The sequence below is a fragment of the Amyelois transitella genome, chromosome 19, assembly GCF_032362555.1.
Source record: "Amyelois transitella isolate CPQ chromosome 19, ilAmyTran1.1, whole genome shotgun sequence".
Classification (NCBI taxonomy): Eukaryota; Metazoa; Arthropoda; class Insecta; order Lepidoptera; family Pyralidae; genus Amyelois; species Amyelois transitella.
In genome coordinates, this window is record NC_083522.1 from 5273570 (window position 1) to 5301093 (window position 27524).

The 27524-nt window shown below is 34.3% G+C and overlaps 1 protein-coding gene across 1 annotated transcript in view; it reads left to right on the forward strand.

Annotated features, from left to right (window-relative positions):
- LOC106132698 (thrombospondin type-1 domain-containing protein 4) overlaps positions 1-27524 on the forward strand; it is a 97679-nt gene that overhangs the window by 1545 nt on the left and 68610 nt on the right. Inside the window, exon 2 of the mRNA XM_013332196.2 lies at positions 12099-12326. Coding sequence (XP_013187650.2) covers positions 12286-12326 — 41 coding nt within the window. The 5' untranslated portion in view covers positions 12099-12285. The remainder of the gene's footprint in view (positions 1-12098; positions 12327-27524) is intronic.

Below are 27524 nucleotides of genomic sequence, written 5' to 3' on the forward strand. Positions count from 1 at the left end.
CCCGGCACCAAAACAAAAAAGAATAGGACCACTCCATCTCTTTCCCATGGATGTCGTAAAAGGCGACTAAGGAATAGGCTTACAAACTTGGGATTCTTTTTAGGCGATGGGCTAGGAACGTGTCACTAGTTGAATCTCAATTTTCTCGTTAAGCCAAATTGCTGAACGTGACCATTCAGTCTTTTCAAGACTGTTGGCTCTGTCTTCCCCGCAAGGGATATAGATGTGACCATATGTATGTATGTATGTTAGTAGGTATCTAAAATTGTCTCCGTGGAAATGTCCCAAATGTTATTACTACCATTAGGTATACTTCTTGCTGCTCTATATTGTGTTAACGGATTTGAAAAAAATTCAATTTAATAGCCAGTTATATGTCTAGTTACTATCTATATAAAAATAATAGTAAGAAAGAGATAAAAATAGAAAAAAACAAAGGGCGACTGTTCATATATTTTGTAGTAAATATAAGTAAATCCGGGCCTGTCACTAGTTTTGAATTTGATGTGTGAAATTAGCATGACAGAAATAAGACATTTTATGTAAAATAGTCATAAATCAGACTTCGAGATATCAAGTTGAAAATCAAATACATGTTAATCAAAAGAAATCACAGATAAATATTCAATCGATGACTTGAAATTAGTTGACTTGAACAAATTAAGTTATTTTATATTCTTGTATAAATAAATTACATATTTAGTGCTAAAAACTTCGAATTTTGCTAATGACTTCGTTGTGGGTCTGCCCATTTGCGTGACTGAGACAAGGCAATAAGTTAGAAAGAGGAAAAAATATTTTTAATAATGACTACATATGTTGTTACGATGCTCTTATGAAAGAAATCTGCATATTTTAGGCAACTAAGAACTGTAATTGTGATCACAATTTCGTTAAATTTGAACTTGTGTTAGTACAATATCTAAGGTATAAGTATCACTGCTAAGTTTCATAAAAATCCAATTAATATTTGGTGAAAGTGCTACAAACACACACATCCTCACAAATTTTTGCATTTATTATATGATTAGAAATAGGATAGGAAAGATTTTCATATAAATTAATCATAACAATGTATTCTCTCGTCCACATTTCTATTCTAAGTTTGGATAATAGTGAAGTTGACGTTATTGAAGAAAATGCTGAAGTGCATTTTGTTACCGCTTTTGCTGCACTGACGCTTTGGAAGCGGCAGTAAACTTAATTTTACGTAATTTTTTTGACGTCAAACAATGTTGTGAAACCAAAAGATATGACAATAATTAAATGATGTTGAAATTCCATAATAACGAATTTGAAAGATATGGTATATTCAATACTACGCCCCTAAAGTACGGGTTTAAATTATCGCTCTTGAAGTTATAAATTAAAGCAAATTTAATAAACAAAGACTGATTTATTTACATACAACGGTAATCCAAAAGAGTACCGATCATATTTTGTACCATGTCCTGATCGGAGACATGTTTTAGTACCTACTGGCTGGATGCCAAATACAAGTTCCAATCAAGCTGAAATACATTCCTTAAAATATGGAGGCAGTCTGAAATGGTTATACAAATTCAAAGTTAACGGGACATATGTTCAATACACTTGCATACACATATCACGCATCTTTAATTCGGGGTAGACAGAGTCAATAGTCACAATTCTTTTTTTTTTCGTTTGTGTTATTCATCCTAGACAATTAGCTATATAAACCAGTTAAGCAATCGTAAAAGCCCGTGGCCGAATGTCGTCTATTCATAGTAATTTTCACTACAAGTATGAGTGGAATTATAAATTATCGCTGTAATCTATTTTGATTAAATCTAATACAAAGACCGTGTGGTTTCCGGCACCAAAAAAAAAAGAATAGGACCACTCCTTCTGTTCCCATGGATGTTGTAAAAGGCGATTAAGGGATAGGCTTATAAACTTGGGATTCTTCTTTTAGGCGATGGGGTAGAAACCTGTCACTATTTGAATCTTAATTCTATCATCAAGCCAAAAAGCTAAACGTGGCCTATCAGTCTTTTTAAGATTGTTGGCTCTGTCTACCCCGCAAGAGATTTAGACGTAACTATGTATATGTATGTAATAAAAAGAAAATTTTTCGTGAAATAGTATGGAAAAACCTTCGTGATATCCAGAATATTTTTATGTTTATTCGTATTATTACATCAATAATGCAGCCCTATTAAATTTTTACATTAAGTACTTCAGTTACGATTTATAAATTTTCCAGGAATTAATTTGTTTCCATCAAAATGAGCCGCGTCCACACGCCATAGAGCCATAAAACTCTTTATTGACATATTAGAGTGCATGCCACATGCACTTGGTGCAGACACATCGTGCAAGCGATGTATTCGATAACACAAGATATTCACATTTAGGACTTTACTAAGGCAACTGGAATATTAACATTAATTATACTTACATATACCTACGGGGTTGACAGAGCCAACAGATTTAAAAAGGCTGTACGGCCACGCTTAGCTGTACGGCTTAATAATGGAATTAAGATTCAAATGGTGGCAGGTTGCTAGTTCATCACCTAAAAGAAGAATCTCAAGTTTATAAGCCTAACTCTTAGTCACCTTTTATGACATCCATGGGAACAAGAGGGAGTGGTCCTATTCTAAAGTGGCGGCAAATCTTCTACTTACCACAATCTCACTATACCTCAATCTAAGGTCTGTCCACACACTTGAGATTCAAGTGTGACAATGCCCTTGATTAAGGCCCTCTCTGAAAAAGGCTAGCCTTCATTTGACATTTCATATACTCTCCATCTCCTTTCCATGGATGTCGTAAGATGCGACTAGAGATAGGCTAAAATAAACTTGGGATTCTGCTTTTAGGCGATGGACTAGAGACCTATCCTAATATATCCCTGGCGGGGTAGACAGAGCCAACAATCTTGAAAAGACTGATGGGCCACATTCAGAACGGTTATATGGCTGGCTTTATGAAAGAATTGATATTTTTAAATATTATAGTTATGGTTCCGAGTCACTTCATTAATACCAGTTACCATGCCGCTCGCCAATCAACTAGCACAATTTAAACTACGCTTATCGGATTGTTTGGTTCGTGTGATTTTTCTATTGGACTATTGTAGAATTTAGGTCGCAGCTACGGTCCCGATAAGCTCATGTAACTCAATTCCGCATTCTTTGCTTTAAAAACATAGCGCACTCAAGGACGTTTGCAGCTTTTAAAAAATGTTATATACCTATCTAATCGCGCAAAATGGGGAAAAATATGCAAGACAATAGACTAAACTGAGGATTTTGGTAAGAAAATCATTGATTAGGCAGTGCATGAGAACAACCCAAATTGTTCTCAAAGCTTTTTGTATATGTATATGCCCAAATACATACAAAAAGAAAATACCATCAAATGTTATTAAAAATATTTACCCTGAGGAGTGACGACATGGCGTCAACCAATGTCAATCATAGTCCAATCCCGAGAGATCGCGGATAGTCTCATTCAGAAACTACACGTGGTTTATTTTCCTAAGAATTCATAAGTACAAATGCTGTCCATTTACGCGACAGACGTTGAAAATTAGATAACGTTCCCAATCAGGAATAGCTAGTTGATTAAACCGGAGTATTTTTAGCGTAGCTCTAATTGGAAAGCGGACGAAACGGATCGGTTAAATTAAAGCAGTTACAAACAGTTGCGTAATCGGCACGGATTATGACATTGAACTATGGTTCATTCCGCGGATATCCGCTAAATAGCTAAACATATAAACTATGAAATCTGGTTTCAAAACACCACTGGAAATTAAAATAAAACAAGGATTTGTGCTAATTTCCACTTATTTATGTTTAGTGTAAATTCTAGAGGTGCTTTAAGCTCCCAAAAGTTCAGTGGCTTTTGCGTTTAGAATAACATAAAACATACTGACATTTATAGTTTGAATTTATATGTATGTAATTTCTGACCTCTATGCTAAAAAATTCAAAAGGGTTTCTAAATATAGATAGTTAAACATCATAGCAAAATTATACAATTTTTTTTCTTCCAACAGTGCGGAAGTCACGGCATACTTTGCTCAACCTATTTCAATGGAAACGAGTGGAAAATATTACCCTTCTTTTTCCACCTGGCGTTAGTCCCGATTACATCTTCAACTTTCTGGAGTAGCCCGGGGTGCGCCTTTAACCATGATCTTAAATTGGGTAAGTCAAGTTTTTACATGAAGCGACTCCCATCTGACCTCCGAAACATTTGCAGGGCCACCTAACCCATATTTCATACCCATTTTTATGAAAGGGCACGCCACACTTTGCTCAACCTATTTGTATGGAGATGAGTAACTTTACTATGATAACCTAATTACGTACTTATCTAGCAAATAGAATTCTAACACATATGCTTCTTACGACATGAATGAAGCTACGAGTACGATGTTTAATGTAATAAGTATTTGCGATAACAATCGTATAGTAAAGAATAGTTGGTATTTGTTTTACATAGGTATATAATCACGCCTATATCGCTTGCGGGATAGACAATCTTGAAAACACTGATTGGCCATTTTTTTTCTTGCATTTCTTTCAATTATATATGTACATGTGCTTTTATTACAAAAATATTTTTTATTTTTGGCTGCTTATCTTAGAGGTAATTGTTATTTTCAAAGCATTTCCAGTTTCATTTATAATGCACCTTTTTACACAACTAGGTATTAAAATCTAAAAGAAATACCGACCTAAGTACATCCTACACATTAGTTCCTCAAACTCTACTACCATAATTTATGCGTATTTAACTATGTCTAAAATAATGGTTGTCTACATTACAGTATGAGAATGAGACCTCGCTTTGTTTAATCAGTTGTTAAGGGTTATACACTGTTTACAATCATCTGACACCATTCATATGATACTCGTACCAGTTCATGGCAACATCTTCATGCGAGTTAAAAAATTATATCAAGATTAATTAACGAATTAAAATGATGACTTATTAGTTATTTGTTAATTGATTTTATTGTGTTACATAAATACATACATATGGTCACGTCTATATCCCTTGTGGGGTAGACAGAGCCAACAGTCTTGAAAAGACTGATAGGCAACGCTCAGCTATTTGGTTTAATGATAGAACTGAAACTCAAATAGTGACAGGTTGCTAGCCCGTCGCCTAAAAAAGAATCCCAAGTTTGTAAGCCTATCCCTTAGTCGCCTTTTACGACATCCACAGGAAAGAGATGACAAATTCAATATTCGTAAACACTACGTGTAGTCAAAATACCTAAAGCTTAAATAAATAAAAAAATAAATAAAAGTGCATAAACTCTGATATAACCGCTAACAAGATTGATGTATGAAATACGATACGTGTTGATATACACATCAAAGTCAAACAAAAAGACGAGCAGAGACAGGTGAAGATTTATAGTCATTACCGCAGCGGTTCAAGCGTTCACGCGTTACGCCGTAACGCAACATAGTCAGGGAGGTAAGAGCCGGAAACACCGAAAATTAAAGCATTTTTAGCAAATTTTAATAACAAAAATTTCCATTAATCATATTTAAAGAGGGCAATGACCAACTTTCGGGGACCGACTTTTGAGTATTCTGTCAATTTACACAATAACATTTTATTAATAATTTAAATAACATTTTTTATTAATTCATTTAAATATATTCCAAGACGTCTTTCACTTTTTGCTATGTTTTGGCATGAGGAAAATATCGGAAAACAATATTTTCCTCACTTTGATCGTTATTCGGTATCCTCAGTGGGAGACTTCTCCTTAACACGTTACATCTGACTTTCATATATTTTTATTGTTTTAATATATATTTAATATAATAAAAATCAAAATGCAACTAAGATACAGAAACTTTCATTATAATTTAATGAAATTTTAGATATTGAGAGGCATTTTAAATCAAGCCTCTTCGACCACAGAGATTTATTAAAAAAAACCTTTAGCTTCCGAACGTATAAACAAAGAGATGGGATTAAAAACGTGTCAATATACAAATTGAAACGTCAATTTTATTGATTTGTAGCGCCTAGGGGTCAGGTTACGAGAATGCTCCTTGGGTGCAAAGGCTTAATTCAATATAAATGGAATTTTTCAAGTGGTAGAAAGTTGATGATTAGTGAGAATAATTGATGTTCAATTTCGTAATGTTGAATTGTATTTGTATTTTAATTGATGATAAAACTTTTTGTATGGGATATGTAGTTATTATCAGAAATGATTTAATGGTAAGTTATTAAGTTGGGTTGTACGACTGTACGTTTAACTAACATTGAAGTTAAAGGCTAACTGTCAAACATTAAAATCACCAGAATTTGTTGAGTTTTGAAATAAAATAAAAATGTAATGAAGCAGGCCTTAAACAAGGCGATTTTTGCAACGATGGACAAACTATCTATCTACAGACCAATTAGAAAAAGAGCCCTGATAATTGTACGTTCTCGATGACCCCAGTTGCACCTTCAGCCGTTGTCGTTGCACCAAGAGGCAATCCGGCAAGTACGTTTCTCAACATTTTTGTCCGCTAGGTACATGACATTCATACAATTAAAACTAGACATAGGCACTGAAAACTTTAATGCAAGTACATGAATTACTCTTGCGTACATTATTTCATTATGCCTATGAAAACAGTAGAGAAATCAAAACAAATATGTACTTAGCAACAAATATATTCGTACGCGAAAAACGTATTGGAATTTTCTAACCAAGTCCGTGACCCACATAATCACTTTTCTTTTAAATTGGAGCATTTATTTCACCACAAAGTAAACCTCGCTGGTTAATTGCTTCCTAAACCCATTGTATATCGGAAAATTTGTTTGTACAAACTAATCCACATACCGTACTCAATACAGAAATGGATACTACACATTTGGCCATGGAAAAACACGCACAAAGAATCTGGCACATAAATATGTGTATATTAATATGATACTATCTTACAACATGGATCACGTAGGAGGTTCAAATCGTTTAAGAGGCTTTAATGGAAATTCTGCCAAAAATAATGGCAAGACAACGGTCACGAGGAAATAAAATTTTGTGTTGCGGAATATAAATTATACAATTTGATCATTTAAGTGATTGGTTAGGTTAAATGTAGCTTTTGCTATCATTATTCAGTTTGGAATGAGAAAATAAAAAATATTAAATATTGTGGCCATCCGATAAACACACTAATATTATTACACGTACCAAACGACCGGTAAAAGAAAACGGATACTGTGACGCCAGAAATAGCCTTGAGTATACTGTAACATTAAGGGCGTTTTCTCACAAGGTACGACGAACGGCATACGATTTCTAATTCTCCATACAAACCTACCATAACCCTGATTCCCAAAGCGGAAAGCAGAGACTATAACATTTCCACTTGGTACGATCCTGACAAGTATCTTTTAATAATTTCTTTCACACACATTACGTTTTTCATAAATTCTCGTCGATTACAGGGTCTTCCTAACGTCTTCTTTTTTTTAAGGTCTTTAAAAGTTGGATGAGACTGGCCTTATTTCTCTTTTAGCTCGGATTCATAAATGCCATTCGTCAGTACGTCTTTATCAATACTCGCATAAAGGGTACGTTTAGATACTTTCTACATACCATCTTACATTTCCTTTTACAAAATTAGGTTACTATTTACTCTTTCACACTATACCCATATGAATAAATACATCTAAATCTTTATTTTAGTGAGTTTCTTCATTAGTTCTGAAAGTACCTGGCATAGCTAGGACGGTGCCGAAATCCCCATAGATTTTAAAAGCTTTTTTGATTGACTTCTGGAACTGCTGAAACAGTCTTGGTATTCATCATCTTATATATAAAATTCTCGGGTCACAATGTTCGTTCCCGTACTCCTCCGAAACCGACCTCACGACCTTGACCGATTCTCATGAAATTTTGTGAGCATATTAAGTAGGTCTGAGAATTGGCCAACATCTATTTTTTATACCTCTTAGTGATAAGGGTTGTCCACCCTGTACATTTTTTGTTAAATAGATATTATTTATATCACAAATAACGTTTGCCGGGACAGCTAGTTATTAATAAATCGCACAATGTGAGATAGCCCCATGTTGGCAATGTCTCACCTGTCAGAAGGGATCGTCTGGGAAGTCTCCGGCTGACGGGAGCGTTCCGCCAATATTGCTACTCGTGAGCACGGATTATAGGGATTTATTGGACTAATTGGGAACGCCAATGACCTGGATCATGGACATCCAATAAGTTTTGGTTATAGTGGAAAAGTTGAAGTTATGTATATTACAAAACTTTCATACATTTCACTGATTGACAAAAAACTTTAGTTATTACCTCATTTTTAATACACACACGAAACACATACGCAATAGGGACAAGAGCCATAGATCACAAGATGTGAAGGCAACGTTAGCTTGTACCTCCAAGAGAGCGCATGGGGAAAAAAAAGAATCTTAAGTGATTTTTTATTTCCTTTAACAATAGGCGGGGGATGCTTTAAGTCCTTGACCTCAAGCCAGGAAAGAGAAGCGACTAACTCAGATTCTTCAAAAAACAACAGGGAAAGGCTTGTTAACTTGAGATTTTTCTTTTAGGCAATGGGTTAGCAGCCAGTCAGTATTTGAATTTTATCATAAAGCCATATAGCTAAATATGGCCTTTCAGACTTCAAGAATGTTGATTCTGTCTACCCCGTCAGGAATAAAGACGTGATTATATGTATATATTACACATCGATAACGGAAGAGTTTAATGATATTGATAGTCATGGTACAAAAAACAAGATACAAGATACTATAAAAACAAACAGTGTAAATCTATACCTCCGCATTCACCTATTCAATCTCATTGATTGCGGCGAACAAGAGCTGCCAAGATAATTATCTTTTTACTATATCAGTAGCTACTTGTTTAGAGGTCTATTATTTATCTATCAAAAGATTTTGGAAGTATTGTATAACGCAATTATTGTAAGTATATAATCATGCAGTAGGTTCATTTGTCTATCGAAGGCTTTATAAGAAGAATTTATAATTAAAACAATTCGAAAATATCTGACTATGGAACGTGGCACCAACATTGGGAGTCGTTCGCTACGATCTTAAACCACGCGAACAGTTTTATTTTTTAAGAATTTGTGAACATCTCATAAACGGCAGAACCGATTTTGCTGCGTATTCAAAAATTCTATTGACAGAACATACAATACATGTCTTTTAAATTTCAACAATTAGACCCGTGGTTCGGAAGTAATCGCGTTAAAATAAAATCTCGGGTTATTTACGTGTACAGGAGAAATATTTTCAAAAATTGAAAATTTAAAAAATGTAATGTAAAAAAACATAACATATACTTACACATTGACATTATACGTACCTATAAATTTGGTTTTTCTGTTATGCCATGAATTATCAACTTGCCACAATCTTTGAATATTTCATAAGGTGGACTTCATGTCTTGCGACTACTAGACTTGTCTGTCCCGTGAGGGAAAAAAACGTACTATATGTAAACATAGCGTATGTGTAGTATAATATTCTGACACTTTTGACCTTTAGAAAGCGGGGTAAGATAAGAAGCGAAAATATAAGATAATGATTGTATCTTTAGCCCAAGAAATCGATTGACGATATCTATATCAGATTTGAATCAATCAACATTAAAATGTTCAATAGCCATCCAGACCATGCCAATTTATCTATCAATGTTGCTTTTAGCATTGTATCTACATAATTGTCGTTTTTTGCTGTGAGCGATTAATTACATTCTTGTTTTTACTGTGATACTTTATAAACACGTGCGTAGTACCTACACAAACCCGAAAAATTACATTTTAACGATTCTTCTTTGGATCTTTTATAATTTATCTCCCTCTTTTTCTTTCAAATATTTTTAATTTTTAAGAAATATTTTTGTCCCTTAGGGGGAAAACAGAACCAATAGTCATAAGATTTACCACGTTAAGATTGACGTGTAAAACAAAACATTACAAAGAATTTATACGTCTATTTATATGCAATTATAATGTTGTGTTATTATTTAACAACCTGCTGACCAAGACTGTTATTACGATACATAGTTACAATATCAATAGCAGCTATGAATGGATTGATAATTTCTGTTTCTCAGTAGAAATATAGGTTAATGCTTGCTGTTTAGCTCTGAAAGTGAAGGGCCTTTTGTTTATAAATATTTAATTCATTAAACTAGCATAAAATATGGATAGTGAGGATGGATAGTTCCTGTTTTCACAGATTGTCTTATTTAAAACTCGACGCGCAAAAATAGGTTATTTACCTCACAGGTCATGCTGTGTGGAATGTAGGCTGAACAGATTTTTGGTAAAGAATTTTCATGCTTTACGGAACGATTTAATGGACTAATTTCAGTGAATTTAGAATTTAAAATAATGTAAGACATTAGGAGTGGTTATTGTACTGACTGTATATCAATAAATACATTAAAATAGGGCAAATCGAAAGTCGATTAATATTGGAGTGACGTTTTTTTTATTTAGATCGTACGGTTCGATCCCTTCAAAAGAAATATTGACCTGGGATTTCAAATTATATTTTTAAGGCATTAAAATATGTGTAAGGCGCAAATGATACGAAGCTCTATTTTTATATTCCGAGTGTTTTGTACCACCAGCTGGAAAATATTCGACTAAGATCGTGTGGGAAGCCTTGCTCGATTGCTGCACGATTTATAGGCTGAGTTATTTGTTTTACGTCAGATCGAAATTGATCGATCATTGGCGGTTGTCGAGATTTTTTCTATTTTTACATCGGGATACTCTCAGCTCACGCGTAGATTTCATTCCTGAGAAGATTTGTATGGGAAATTGCCTAATGATCGTGTTTGTGGCTTCTTTGATGTCCGACACTTGTTTATTCCTTCGTGTATTTACGAAAATAAATGATTTTAACACTGTTACTATACTTTTAAAATTCTTTTGTTTTTAGAATAACACCGAAATTGCAGACTATGATGAAAAAATTTGGGAAATTAAATCATTGATATAATACAATTTTACAATATTTTCTTTTGTTTGTCATAATCTGTATTCATAAAATTTAAATTTAAAAACAAATTTTAAACAAACAAAGAAATATAAGGAACATCCGTCATCATTCTTGCGTGTCGAGCGTGATCTACTAACAAATATTAAGAATAGGTATTTCAAATAGGGCTCTCTAGAAGTCTGTTTCAAAGCACCCATTCATAAAAATAGCAAGCCATAAATAAAATAATGCTATAGGCAAACAAAGTATATGAGACCCATTTGGAAGTTAAATAGACCATTATATTGAATACATCGTCACCGGCGCCGTGCCGCTTCTAGAGTAATAACTATCGTTAAGACTAGTTCACGGCTGTCGAGCGAAATGACATAGTTGAGAGGCGAGTCATGAAATATAAGTTATATTGAAATTGCTATATGTACATAAATCACGTCTTAATCCTTAAATGGGGTAGACAGAGATGGTAGAGAATGATGGATTAAGATTCGGATAGCGCTAAATTGCTATAATAAAATTTTAAAGTATGCATACATACATACATATAGTCACGTCTATATCCCTTGCGGGTTAGTCAGAGCCAATAGACTTGAAAAGACTGATACGTTCAGTTTTCGGCTTGATGATAGAATTGAGATTCAAATAGTGATAGGTTGCCAGCCTATTGCCTAAAAGAAGAATCTCAAGTTTAAAAGCCCTTGTTTTAATATCAATAGATGAATTATTAGTAAGTACTTATAGTTTTCACGTATGTGCACTTGTATACGTTGTAATAGCAACAATAATAAAGAAAAATTAAAAAGCTGAAAATAGGCGGAAAATTTTTGATTGATGATTCACTGCCAAAAATTTTCTTTAGATCAGTTAATATTATAGTTTGCTATAGGTATTTTTGTAATATAAAAAGTTATTTAAAAAACATAATAAAGTCTTATTCTGTCCAAACACTCTACACTACACAAACAACTTCATTTTTACCAACTTGATCAATGTGAACCTTGTATCCTTGTAACTTTGAGTAACTCTGCTTGTACTCGTTATTTTTGCATCAGTTTACCGTTTTGAATAATACTACCATTTCCTCTTTACAGACTCGGCTGTACAGAAAACAGGGAGAAATGACCTACGATGGGATCACATAGGCGAGCGAATCTATTAGAAGTGGAAAGTGTTCAAAAAAGTTCAACCAATTGATCTACCATAGTTTTAACTCTGTGACTCATAGATTTTTGACTTTTGTGTAGTGATATATTGTGGAATGTGAGTTGTGACGACACCATGCTTCTACAAAGGCCTATTCTGTTCTACACATTTATAATGTAAGTTTTCCATTGTAATTATTAAGCCTAGATTCTTATGAATCAAGCGAATGACTTCTTTTAATTTAAATATTGTAGTGAAAAATTTAAGAAGTATTCTACTTAAATATAAACGTTATATCTTCTATATTCATTTCCAAACAAATCACATTTGATACTTCTGTCAAATGCCTAATTTTTTGGAAATTAATATTTTATTCTTAATTTTTTTTCTGTCTAATTAAGGAACCCTTACTAAAAATAAATGGAAAACGAAAATTATTTACCTGGTATGATAACAATAATTGCAAGTGAACATAATTAATTAGTTGACTTGCAATTATTTACTTATAGTGTCCAATTAAAACATCTTCGGATTAGATGTAAACTTTACAATCTAGTTATATATGGTAGTAAAATCTGCAGCTACATCTGAAGATATCGTAAATTGACCGAGGGGCTGTCACCCGACGGGTTTAGTTATTGTCTGTATGATTTATTTTATGGTTTGACTACTTATGATAGGATTTATACGGCATCATTCGGTCATAAATATTATTTATGCCCACAATAAGGTTATGCGCAGGTTGTAGAAATTAGTATATCATTAATTTTACATGTTGTTTTGAAGTGAGAGTTTTTTAATAAAATCACGCCACTCTACCCGAGGAGAAGGCAGAGACAACAGGTTTCCACTTACCAAAGTAGCATACTTCTTTCGCTTCATCCACATTCATCACTCTCTTTTTGCCAGCTTTTTATATACATCCCAAGTTTATAAGCTTTCTCTGAGGTAAAAGAAGCAACTGGCACACTATGTTTTCCTTCGCTATCAGACTAGTTCAGAAGAAACTTTTAAACTGGCTTTTATAATAATTTATTTATTTGACATACCGGAATAGCACGCTATGATGCCATATTTTATTTAATCTGTCGATAGTGTACACGTTTTGATTCTGCACACCATTAGTGTTAATCTCTTTCGTAATATTTGTTATTTATGAATGTACAGACGCCTGGTGGGCGATCCAGATATTTAAAGCTATGTTGGTTTCCTAACTTCATGTTGACAAACGTTTTACTTGAGAATTTATGGTTAACTTAGATTTTGTATGTAGGTACTATGCTAATCCTAACTATAGTAGTATATATTTTGGGGTTTTTAATGCGAAAGTATGTTTGTTCAAATGATTTTGTAAATTATAAGCGTGTCAGTCATTCACTCAAAATAGTAATACACTGGTTCTATTTTTTAAAACTTAGGATTTTAAAGTCTACGAAGATACATTCGATGGCTTACCAGTGAAATTAGGATTCAGACAGTGACAGATCGCTAGCTCATCCTAAGTTTATGTCTTTATTGATTCACTTATACAATCAGGACGAGAGAAGCAACCATAACCTAGTACAGCCATGTATTTTTACTACCAGATCAACATAGAAGCTCATTATGTAATTAACTAGGTGTGTTACGAATAGATTACAATGTAAGACCTAACAATACTTACCCAGTATAAATTTATAGAGGTAATGTAATTGATTACATTTCCTGTACACGGGATCTAACAGTTTTGTTGAGATTTTGCCAATTGAATTAGTTTTAATCCACTTTAAGCAATGAATAGCTTTTGTTTCTTATTCAGGTTATTACAATGCAATTAATTAAGGTAACAAAAGATGTTGGAATGAAATTAAATTGAAATGTGAGATGTGGCCTTACAGTCTTTTTAAAGCTGTTGGCTCTGTCTTCCCCGCAAGGGATATAGACATGATGAATTATGAATGTAATAAAAAAAGTTGAAAAATTAAGGCCTAGACGAACATGTAATCTGGTTTGTTCTGGTGAAAGGTCAGATCTGACTCTGGTCAAAAGGGCTCTAAACCTTGCATGAAAAGATTGATGAAACAAAAGAAGCGATGTAGAGATTGTGGTAAGTGGAAATATGTAGACTCTGTCCATCTCTCTAAGATTAATCTCTAAGTTCTAAAAAAATTGGACTCATGAAAATTACATGAAAATATTTTTCCAATTAGCCTTTGTCTCTGTACAAAGTTGAGTGCTCCAAATTTTACCACAATCGGTTGAGGTGTTTTTAGCGTACTTTTCAAGTATTTGTAGTATATTTTATTTATTAAATAATGTACACCAACAGTGTTTACATAGGATATTTAATATATACAAAGTTCTCATCTCATCTAGGTACTATTGTAAACACCAATGCAGGCATACACGACATTGGTTAATCAAATGTTATCACACAAAATTAATAACCAGCAAAATTTAGATTTACATGCATAACAGTTTCTACATGGAAACTACGTTGAAAATGTATCCTTCTAGGCGTCTCTTACTGACAGAGATACGCTTTTAGGAGATATTTATCTGTATATCAAGAATCTTTCTAAAAAGACACTCGTAAAAAGGTAAAGGAAAATAACAAGTATTAATTAACAGTTTAAAACTTAGCTGTTACTTTATGCGGAATCTACCTATTTATTGTTATCAGTTTTATAGTTATCAACGTATGTGGTCTTTTTTTAGGGCAAAGTATCATTAGTTTCTTATGATTATATCGTTTGTAAATAAAGTTGGTTTATATTTAAAGTGTGAAATATTTATTAATTTGTCACAATTTGCACTTAATTTTTTATAATTATCAGCTTCGTATTTATCTTAATGGTTTTCTTTATATGGGACAATGTCAAGTATCACATTTTAATTAAACCATCTGCCAACACGTGAGGTTTTCTAAGAACTTTTTGCTTGGTAAAAATCTTTCAACAAATACCTACGTTATTTCACTTTTTTTTATATATGAAGGAAGAATATTTGCCTGACTGGCATGTCAATGCGCAACCCAATCCGTTTACTTAGACTAGAGACTTTCAATTTGTCCTGTAGATTCATTTTATAGTGTAGGGGTGCTCTAAGAGAGAATGTTCTGGAGTTCCCTCGAGGAAAATAATCATTCTACACGTGCGGAGCCGCGGGCGTACTCCAGTTGACGTATATAAAAATCATAAAAGTTAGTCTCAAAAATAGTTAGAGGCACTAGACTAGACAAAATCTGTTATTAGGAAGACCAATCTATGAAGTTACGATCGGTAGCACCTATCTAGCTATCTGTTGATAAACAAATTGACAGGATTATATTATTAACGATATAGTTTATTTACTGAATATATTTTATATAGGTACTGTACTTTACATCAATTTATGGCTTATCTGGGAAACTAGACTACTAAAATAGTCTATGGGAGGTACTTCTGAAGGCGTTGTCTATTTCATTGCCAAATTTTATCACTATGTAATTGTCCATCACTATGTAAAAATGAAAATTGAACTAAAGCGAAGTTTGGATATCATGACATTCCGTAAAATCACCTCGATCTGATATTTTTGACGGTTTATTTTGCCGAACAATTAAAAAGTAACTCGCATACTCTGTAATTACAGATATTTAATTAAATACACTATTTATAAGCAATTAAGACGTTAACTTTGATTAAGTGGCGATCATCCAAATGTGAACAGTTCACATTTAATCAAGTAGCGAGTAAATAGCAAAATAATTATATATATCTTTAGAGAAAAGAAAGCAAATGAAAGAAAATATAAGTTACATAGATAATAAGTATAATAATCTTAAATTACTTATTTCTCATATTCATAGGTCTTTTTATGCAAACTCATCTGCTACTCTTGCTTACCTGACCACTAATTCATATCGACCAATGTGAAACTTTTTACTCTAGCCGCTTGTCGGCCGCGTGCGTACGCCTCAAAGGTGATAATATTATTAATTATATTATTAACGCATACGTAAGAGTTGATTAATGGTCTCAAGATAACAACGAGTTAGCAGCAGCTTTGGAAGGCGTTATGCAAGACGTCCTTCGTATTTTAGATTAATGTAGCTTAGCTAGTATGAAATACTTTACGTCCTTTAAATAAATAAATATATACGGGACAAATTACACTGATTGAGTTAGCCTCGAAGTAAGTATTAAGTTATAAGTATTAAAAAAAAAAGAAGCGTCCCCGGTCTCCCGCTGCGCCACAGAGGCCGTCATTAAACAGATTTCATAAATACATGATATTAGATATACATACATATATATTTGTTTTTATTTCATAGACATTGTTTTAGGTAGATATCCAAAATTTATGTTGAGATGTTCAGTAAACATATTATGTCATGTACTGGTTAAACGCATCCCAAAGTCGGAAGAAGATAATAGTGATAATTTCGTAAACGCTTTCCTCTACTACTTCTAAAGGATGTTCCATGGGATTTCTATCACTTCCTTTATTGTATTGAACAGCATATAACAGTTAATCCCATAAGTTTTTATTACTCGGCGTATAATCGGATGACAGTGGATTTTTAAAAAGTTATCTTTAGAATTATTAATTTAGGTACCGTGTGGTTCCCAGCACGAATAGAAAAGGAATAGGACTTGGAGTGTTATGATTTTGACCTGCATGTATGGATGTAAGATAGATATAGATAGATAGATAATTACTAGCTAAAAATACACATTGATAACAGAAAGTATAAGTTTGGCTTAAATTTGTAAAACTAACCATGCATGCGTATGCTGCAGCAATACCTACTGTAGCAAAAAGATTCATTAAAATAAATAAAATTAACTCTAAAGTCATTCAAATCTAAGTATCTTCATCAATATGACTATTTTATTGTTTCATACTTTTTAAAACGCGTATTAGTAGTCGGGTTTTAGTTTTTAAGCTTTATGTATAATAACGTAGCATATTTTTTTGCATTTCGCAGTCTTTCCTTTTTCATTAAGAAAAATAAATAAAAGTAAATGTAGAAATTAACCTTTGGAGAGATGTGAAAAAAAAATTATTACCTTTTAAGAATGGAATATTTTTCCTTAATTGAGATGTTTTTGCTTTGAAATGCAAAGGAATCCAGATTCTTCCTTGAAATAAAAAATTGCTATTGGAATATAGTTAAAAATAAATTGGTCTCGTCATCCTAAAAATCATTTGAAGTCTAGGAGTTAAGTATTAAACTGAGCAAGTATTAAACTGAGCTAATCGCTTGCATTATTTTATTTGATTTTCTTTCTAACAGTATATTAAACTCTATATTACAGGAAGCTTAATAAATATTTCTACCGCAAGTATCTACTTCACTCGGTCATTCACTGTAATAAACTCTATAACGCATGCTAATTGTCACCTATATGTCAAATTTGGTAGTAGGTAATTATACAAAGTCGTTTTTAATTATCTGACAATTAAAACTACTTATGTACCTAAGTACAGTATTACGTATTTATGTAGATTTTTCGGATTAGTTTTTAGATTGGTGTTACTTTGCTCTAAGGTAAACGAGGCCTTTTAGTCAAGCCTTTTAGTTTTCAAGACTATTAGCTCTGTCTATACGGTAAGGGCTAAAGACGTGATTGTGTGTATGCGTGTAGGTTTCAAGTAACACAAACAAAAGTTCGTTTCTAAACAAATAAAACTACATAGTAAACTCAGGTAAAAATATAAGGTTTCAAATTAAGGTCCCATAATATGACCCAATTTAATATACTCATAGAATGTGGATGAGGCAAAAAAAATTACCGTGGCAAGTATAAAGATACCTACTCCTCCAGGAAAGAGGCGTGATTTTGTTTGTATGTATGGTTTTCTCATAGAACTTGTTTAGTCATATATAAGCTAATGTTTACGAATGTGTGTATATACGTTTGTATGCATAAGTCTTATATATTTACGTATACTGTATAACATTTGCATAAGCTGGATGCGAACTTATCACTGTATAGCTTTACCAGTTTATGATTGTTTGTATTCTTACAGAATGGTTTTTTATGATGAGATGAATAATGGGTGATAATTTTAACTTAACTCAGATAACTGATGTATTATATATCTTTCTTTTAACTTTTTTACAGAGACGTTCTGCCGAAAATAACATTTTTAAGCTACCTTGTGGCATTTTATAGTCTTGACTTAATGCAAATAATGGCTGCAATAAAATTCATAAGGTCAGGCTTGCGCTAATATTTTGTGTTCCGCAGTCGGTGGTCTAATTTCGTTTACAAATGTTTTAATGTCCATATTGTTTAATTTACATAAAACAAAACTTTTTGAATAGCAGAAATATTGATGTATTCATAATTAACTACATTTAGTGTTTGATAAACAAATCCATTACTGTACATAAAAGGAAAAAGTAGGTAAATTATTTGTCAAAGCGGAATTAGAAAATTCAAAACAAGACAATGTAGGCGGTTTATAAAATGACTTTTCAAAATTTAGCTACGTGATAGAATTCGAACTAAATAAAACTTCTGTAAAGGCGTTATTATTCCTTCTTAAAATTCGATCAACTAAATACGTCTATGTTCACTACCTATTATTTCCATACGGTGACAGCCCATAAAATACTTTATACATACATACATATGGTCACGTCTATATCCCTTGTGGGGTAGACAGAGCCAACAGTCTTGAAAAGACTGAATGGCCACGTTCAGCTATTTGCCTTAATGATAGAACTGAGATTCAAATAGTGACAGGTTGCTAGCCCATCGCCTAAAAGAGGAATCCTAAGTTTATAAACCTATTCCTTAGTCGCCTTTTACGACATCCATGGGAAAGAGATGGAGTGGTCCTATTCTTTTTTGTAATGGTGCCGGGAACCACACGGCACTAAAAAAATAATAATAATAAAATACTTTATTTTATGCCAAAAGGAATTCATATACTAATCTATTTTCTAAAGGAAATAGTTTGCCACCAAATTACCACATTTCATTTGCCCTAAGTCATCTTATGAACATGGTTGACGCGCTGAAAGTTTTACGACTAAAATAATTCCAATTTTCTATTCCAATAAGGAAGGGCTTTCAACGAATGTCAGGAGGCCTTTTCCACTGAAATGTCCAACATTTTACTAGACAAGTTGAGACAAGCAACAATTTTATATGAATTTATTGAACAAGAAATACGGCGTGTGAATATAACAGATTCATTGGCAAAACTGCTATGATTAGCTATTTGCTAAATGGACTCAAGTGATGGGCATAACTTCCTGATAGCAATATAGGTATACAATTTTGTACTATGAAGCTTTTGTTATTGAGAATATATTTTCTTGTTCATTTATAAAATCGGTAGCTACACGTGTATGTAAAATGATATCGATGTGATCAAACGAGACAGAAAGAGCCTTTTACAATGATTTTTCTTTAAATGACACAAAAACCGTTCGATTCCGATCAAGTCATGTTAGAAAAATTTACTTTTTTTTCATTGTCCACGACCTCTGTGATCAGTGGTGTATTACGGAACTAAACCTGATTGTTCATTCAGACTCTTTTTCTCAATTTATTTATTTTCTATTTTTAAATATATAAATAATTGAAATATTCATACGCGTGTACATTAAATCTACGATCATGATCAATCAATCAGTTTTTTCATATTTTAGTATAAGAATCTAAAATGTCAATGACATGTCAACATAGACGGCACGGGCAATGTCCTTTCGGTATAAACGGTCAGTCGTAAAAAATCTATGTAATATTTGTATGACTCAATCTTAAAGAAAAACCACGTGGAGTATGTACCTACTTATTTGACGGAAAAAAAACCGGTAAAAATACCATTATTTGAATAACGTGTTTTAGTTTTTGTTGTTTTTAAGTGTAGGCGGTGATCTCGCAAATCACTTAATATATATTTTTAAAATAAGAATTCTGTCTGAGTTCACTTCTTTTTTCTTCTCGCCATCAGTTCTGAAATGACTCGACAGTCACGTTCAGTAGGATTGCATTATTTGTAAGATTCAAAGCAGAGGTAAATGAAAATTTAACATGTAGGACATATATAAAAAAAAGAATAATATAAAGTACCTGTAACAAATTTTAAAATAACAATATTTAAACGATTCAATTGTTAAAAACAGTTGTTATGCGTCTAATACATTCATCAGACCACTTTTATGAGGCGGCTGCAATCGTTTACATTAAGTTTAACCTAAATTTTTGAACAAACATTCTGTAATGGATTCGTTCCTTCGCGCGCTACGTCACGGAGTGTGCTGGGGACGTTAGGGAGAACGGGTTCATTACGTACGCGTAATACTTTGTATCAATCAATCAATTCCATGATAAAAATATAAATACGAAAATCTGTCTGTATGCCAATGATAATTCCAAGGCTTAATCGCTGGCATGATTTTACAATTTTGTGTGAATGTCTGACGGAAATGACTTTTTTTTCTGAAAACTCACATGAAAATTTTAGTTTGCCGAGGGCGGAGCTGCGGGCAAAAGCTAGGTTTTTTTTATGGACTGGGTACTGATGTATTTCACTAAATTATTTTTTATTGATTTTATTGATTCATTTTTATAATTAATAATATTAATTCTTCCAATTTTTATTTCATCACAAAGTCAATTTACCCAGATCTCCCCTTATGCATAATAATCGACGCATGTATATACAGAGTGGAGTGGAGCGGCGTAACGAATGTTTTGTGACGTACCTACCTACTGCTACCGTTATAAGACTGAATGTGAACGTTTAGGCTTCTTGAACACTATACGTTTCTTATGTAAAGAAACGGGTCTTACGGCGAGCGGTACTCCAAGGAACTGGCATGGTACATACGATAACAATTTTGTGGGTTAGATTAGTATCACTTATAGAAAATATTACCATACATATTAGGTATATAAATTGTTATCGCTGTGTCATTTCTAGCATCACAACAAGAAAAGAATCACTTCTTTATACGTTCTTCTAAAACGACTTCGGATTATACTACAATACAATCAACTATTAATAAACCGAAGCTTGATTCTCGTAATAGCGGCTGGATTCTATAAGTTCAGAACATGTTAGCGATATAGTATAAACAAAGAGATGATAAGAAAAAGAGAGAAATCGAGTCATATTCCCCTTGTCAACGTCCAAGTCAACATTATAAGTCGGAAGAAGCTCCAAATATATGTCAAACTATTGATAAACGTACATATCTAAACACGTTGAATTGACCGTAGATATCTCGAAACAGCATGTGTGTACAAGAGGCCTTAGCTTCTTTTCACGCCTCGTGGCGGCTGATCAACCGGTGCTCGTTAGACACGTGTGAGCCTGCCCTTTACATTGAGCTATTCGGAGTTTAAAAAATATATACTACTTTGAAAACAAAATACATATCCATATTTATATAAAAGAGAAAAAGAAATTGTGTATTTGCGAAGTAGAAGATAGAATGTATCTTTCTTGGTAAACCGTGTATACGTTGTGTTTAAATAGGTAACAGCTTGTAGAGTTAAACTACCAGGAAGCTTGAATGGGCAAGTAGCTACACAGATCATATTATTATTGAAAGTTATAAGTAACTAATATGTGCACAGTGCTTAATAAGAAAAGTACTTCGAGAGTAAGTACGACATCTATAAACTCACTAAAACCAAATTTAACTAGTATTTCTAAAACCAAGTCTTACCTGATTTGTATCACATTCGTTTTATATGAAGTATTTAGCTGAAAACGTAATAGCAACAGCCGTAGTAACTCAGCTAAATTGTCTATTGTTTTAATGGGATGTATGTCACAGTCTAGACTAGACCTAAACAATAACACGGACAATATGACACTTGGAATATTCCGTTACTTCATATGAATTATTCTTAAAATATTCACTCTCTCTGCATGTCTTCAGTTGCATTCACACATGAAATAAAGGATCCCGTAAAAACATTTTTATGTAAAAATGTTGGCGAACGAGCCTACGCAGCTTTAACCTGTGAAAAAAAAAATATGGCATAGATCAAAAATGTTGACTTTACATGCACTTATGTATCATTCTATCACTTTTTCATATATTTTGATTTACATGTTTTTATAAGTAATAAAAGATAATAAAGAAAAAACTTATATTCCAGCTACTTCTCGTCAGCTGAGCAATCTGACACTAATTCTGTATCTCAATTTCATCATTTGTTCCCGTGACTTTAGAATCTGTTAACCCCGTATTGAATTAATCGTGTGTAATGTTGTAGTGCTTGTATTAACTATCGCTAGCTGACTGATTCATTAATAAAGTTGCTACTATCAGATCTCAACTGTCATGCTTTCTTCGTCGCAAGATTTGAAGGCGACGTTTAGCTAGAAAACAGCTAGCCCATAATCTTGAAAATGTCCCAAGTTTACAAGTCTTTGTTCTTTTATCTACGACCGATTCAGTATAGATGTGAATGATTCCTATAAATCGGTACATTTACTCTGTAGAATAGAAAATAGCATTTTTCCATTGATTGAAAGCTAACAATGAATACATTTAATCAATCACAGTAATGTTTGGAAAATATAGGCCAAGTGTACTCACTGTAATGCACTTCTGAACCTCTGTGAGCTGTGACACAAAATAGTGATGATATAGAACTGAGACCCATGATACGAGAGTGTAATAAAAAATCATAGTGAATTCACACATGAGAGCGACACTGGCAAAGTAATAGGTTACCTAGAGTACCGCCTGCAATACCGTTAGAACGTCGAGCTATGCATATACACTATACCACGTTCATCAGATGCCGGCAGTAGGGATAGTATGTAAATAACTAGCTCGACATCTCTTGAAATGAGATGTGTAAAAATGGATACGATTAAAATACAAAGTGGAGAGAAATATCGGAAAGCTACTCAAGGATGGAAGTAATTTTTCGTAAGTTGTACTTCTGTACTAGCAATATTTGTGGCTATGGTCTGTCACAAAGAGATAGAGGTGCATTGTGCGTTGTCGCAACGACGGGCGCGACCATCCGGGTGATCGTCCTAAATACGACTTATCCAGATCACTGTCGCTTTTCCCTTTATCCGCTTACTAGCTTTTGTAAATAAGCTAATACTAGATACTGTAGTGCCGTGTGGTTCCCGGCACCATTACAAAAGAATAGGACCACTCCATCTCTTTCCCACGGATGTCGTAAGAGCCGACTAAGGGATAGACTTGGGATTCCTCTTTAATGTAAATCCCTGCCAATCTAAGGTCTGCCGCGCCGATGGATGCATGGCTAGGGGCGAGCCTAGTCTCGAGCGTGCCACTTCCGCCATGGGGTTGGGCGACCCCCAGGTAATGGCTAGCCTTACCCTGGCATGCGGGGCTCTGCTGGGGCGGACAAAATTGTTCCCTTGCGTCTCGTGGGAATCGCATGGATGCAAATTTTTTGAAAGAGCACCTAAATGGCGGCGATGGTGTCCGCACCCCATCACGTCTCGTTCCCGGCGGGAGCGGTATGCGGTCTGCTGAAAGCCGCTTTGCGACGATGAATGTAAGAGGAGGAATGAAAGATAAGATTGAGGAAGTATGCCAAATGATGGATGAAAGACGTTTGGATGTGTTGTGCGTGAATGAAACGAAGCGGAAAGGATGCGACGCGACGCAGCACGGCCCTTACACGGCGTATTGGTCTGGAATTTCCAGTACCAGCCGAGGCTGTCAAGGGGTCGGTCTAATTCTTTCTGCACGAATGGCTGAGTGCGTGAATGAGTATGAGTGTGTCAGCCCTCGTCTTCTATGGATTAGGCTGAAAGTTGGAATCACTCGGATCTTCGTTCTAGGTGTTTATGCACCTTGGGATGTGGGTTCGAGGGGTACAACATCAGCAAAAAGCGAAAACGAGGAGTTCTGGAATAGTGTAAGAGAAGTATTGAAAGTTACCAAGCCAAATGAGAAGATTATTATGTTAGGTGATTTTAATGGATGGGTGGGTGTAAAGCGTGATGGATATGAAAAGGTGCTTGGTGCGTTTGGTGACGAAAAGGTGAATGATAATGGAAGAAGTGTATTAGAAATTTGTCTAGAGTGGGATCTTTTTGTGTCGAACTCAATGTTTCAACATAAAGAGATCCACACCTACACAAGAGTGGAAGGTATTTTAAAAAGTATGATAGACTTTGTGATTGTAGATGAAAGATTGAAGAACAAAGTGCTGGATACCCGTGCATATCGCGGTGCTGGCATTGACTCGGACCATTTACTGGTGATATCCCGGATAAGGGGTATCTTCAATCGCTGGCGGCACAGGGTAAGGGAGCAAACCAGCGCTTTGGAAAGAGTAAAAGTAGAAAATTTGCAAGATATGGATGTAGGTAAGAAGTATATTAATAGACTGAAGGATGAATTTGAAGATTTAGAGGAAATGAGCGATATTGAAGATGGATGGAAGGAATTTAAAGAAAGAATTGTGAAAGTAGCTGTTGAAGTGTGTGGTGTAAGTAGAAGAAGGAAAGGAAAAAATCACAAAAATGCGTGGATGAGTAAAGATGTGCAAGAACTTGTGCGATTAAAGAAGAAAGCATGGCTGGATTTGTTAGCAGCAAAAGCTAACTTAAGAATGCAAGAGGTTATAGATGAAGATGTGAATGAAGCACGTAAGGAATATAAGAAAATGAAAGATTTGGTTAAGAAAGCTGTGATTAGAAAGAAAGAAGAGTATAAAGAGGATTTTGATAAAAGGCTATCAGAAGACTTTCAGTCAAATCTGAAAGTATTCTGGAAATCCGTAAGGTCAGCCCGAGGAAATACTATAACCAGAGAGCTGACTAGGATCAGATGCCAGGATGGTAGCGTTGTGAAAGGAGAAGAATGTGTACTAAAGATATGGAAGGACTATTTTGAAAGTTTATTTGAAAAAAAGGAAGGAAATAAGAAAGATTTCTGCTATAGCGAAGAAAAAGAGAATGAGATGGAAGGCGAAATTGAAATGTTCGAAATTGTGGAAGCACTTAAGAGTATGAAAGCGGGAAAGGCTGCTGGGTGTGATAGAGTGTCGGTCGAGATGCTTAAAGCAGGAAAAGGCGTAGTAGCTAGTCAGTTGTACTGCCTTTTCAATTTGTGTTGGAGAAGCGGCCGAGTACCAAAAGATTGGTGTAAGGCTGTTATCGTGCCACTTTACAAAGGAAAAGGGTCACAGCTGGACTGCAAAAATTATCGTGGTATAAGCCTGCTTAGCGTCGTCGGCAAATTGTATGCTAAGGTATTGATTAATAGAGTCAGGAATGAAACTGATGACAAAATATGGGATGCTCAAGCGGTGCATAGCCGAAAAGTTTTTGGCCAAGAGTCAAAAAGTCTATTGCACATTCGTAGATCTGGAAAAGGCCTATGACAGAGTTGAGAGGAATGAATTGTGGTCAGCACTTTCTATGCATGGGGTGAGCAGTCTCTTAATACGAGCACTGAAATCCTTATATGAGGATTCGAGTGCTTGTGTCAGGATAAACGGAGCGCACACTGAGTGGTTTAAGATTGAGAAAGGCGTTAGGCAAGGATGTGTTGCGTCACCGTGGCTGTTCAACCTATTTATGGATAGCTGTTTGACAGATTTGAAAGAGTCTAAAAGTGGATTAAGGATGAATGAGTTACTCGTCAAATGTCTGCTCTATGCCGACGATCAGGTTATACTGGCGTCATCAGCGGAGGAGTTACAGGAGATGGTAAACTGTATGCATGAAGCTTTAAAAGAGAAAGGAATGAAAGTGAACGTAAGTAAAACTAAAACACTGGTTTTTGAAATGGAGAAAGAAATGACAGCATGTAATATTTTGATTGGAGGAGAAAAAGTGGAGCAAGTGAAAGAGTTTGTATATCTAGGATCAAAGTTTACATCAGATGGCAAGTATGATAGTGATATTGAAAGGAGAGTGAACGCGGGGAACATGGTGAATGGAGCTTTGCATGCCTTTATGAGCAGTCAGAAACTATCCAAAAAGGCTCGACTGGCTGTGCATGGGGGCGTGTTGGTCCCGACATTAATGTATGGGAGTGAAAGTTGGGTATGGCAAAAGAAGCATGAAAGCAGAATAAATGCAGTGGAAATGAGAGCGTTAAGGAGTATGATGGGTGTGAAATTGAGTGACAGGATAAGGAACAGCGTGATAAGGGAATGTTGTGATGTGAAAGAAGATGTAGTTACAGGAATAGAAAAGGGTATGTTAAGATGGTTCGGTCATGTGGAGAGGATGAATGAAAGCAGGTTGACTAAGCAGATATACAAGGAGAGTGTGGAGGGAAAGGTCGGAGTGGGAAGACCTAGACGAACGTATCTTGATCAAATTAAGGACGTCCTGGTAAAGGGTCAGGTCAAAAGTACCCGAAACCGCCGAGCTTGTATGAAGAGAGTTATGAATGTGGACGAAGCGAAAGAAGTATGCAGAGATCGTGGCAAGTGGAAAGAGGTAGTCTCTGCCTACCCCTCCGGGAAAGAGGCGTGATTTTATGTATGTATGTATGTATGTAGATACTGTAAACGTAAATTTTACGTGGGTGAGAATAGTATGAACAATTCATGAATGAAACACATACTTTGCTTGACCAGAGATTTGACAATATATCATCTTAGCACTTTAAACAGAATCTCTCTCTCTCTCAAAATCTCATATTGGATATACATTAATACATATATTATTCTACAGTAAAAACGCCTAACATTTTTCACAGCTAAAAGCTACAAAGCTAAAACAAAATATCTACATCAATTAGCAGTCATTATGTCTACAAACAACTTCATATGTACGAACGATTCAATTACTCATCTCAAACAACACTTAGCACGTGGATCGTATTAAAACATTAAGACATTATTATAAATAGAGTGTGCATTTGGTTTCAAGTTGTGGTGCCATTGATATGAACTTCTACATCTTTTTTGTCACTATAAAAATATTTAAATCGAATATACTCGTAAAGTGAAACTACCTGCCAGTAATGATTATGAATTAGAGAAATTTAATATCAAAATTCTGGGATCGATCCATTTTATATGAATTCAAATATTTATAGAATAGCGTTACAACTGCGCAGAAAAATGCCTCATTTCTTACTAAAGAAATAATTTAAAAAAAACCTTATCTTTTTTCGTTTTGAACTGTTCATAGTTGTAAAATACAGGTATGCACTCTCAAAACAAGTCGTTTCATACTTATTCTAAGATTCAAACATTTGTAATCGGATTATAACTTTAACAACTATGTAAAGACGGATTATGGTTTCTGTTAACGTGATTGATTGATCAACAAGTTGACTGACTTTAAAGATGCAACGCGCGAGTAAGTTGTGAATTGGCTCGGCTTTTAATATAACGATGAGTTCGATATTGCAACAGATTTTATGAATTAAACTAGCTTTTGCCCGCGGCTTCGCCCGCGCAAATGCA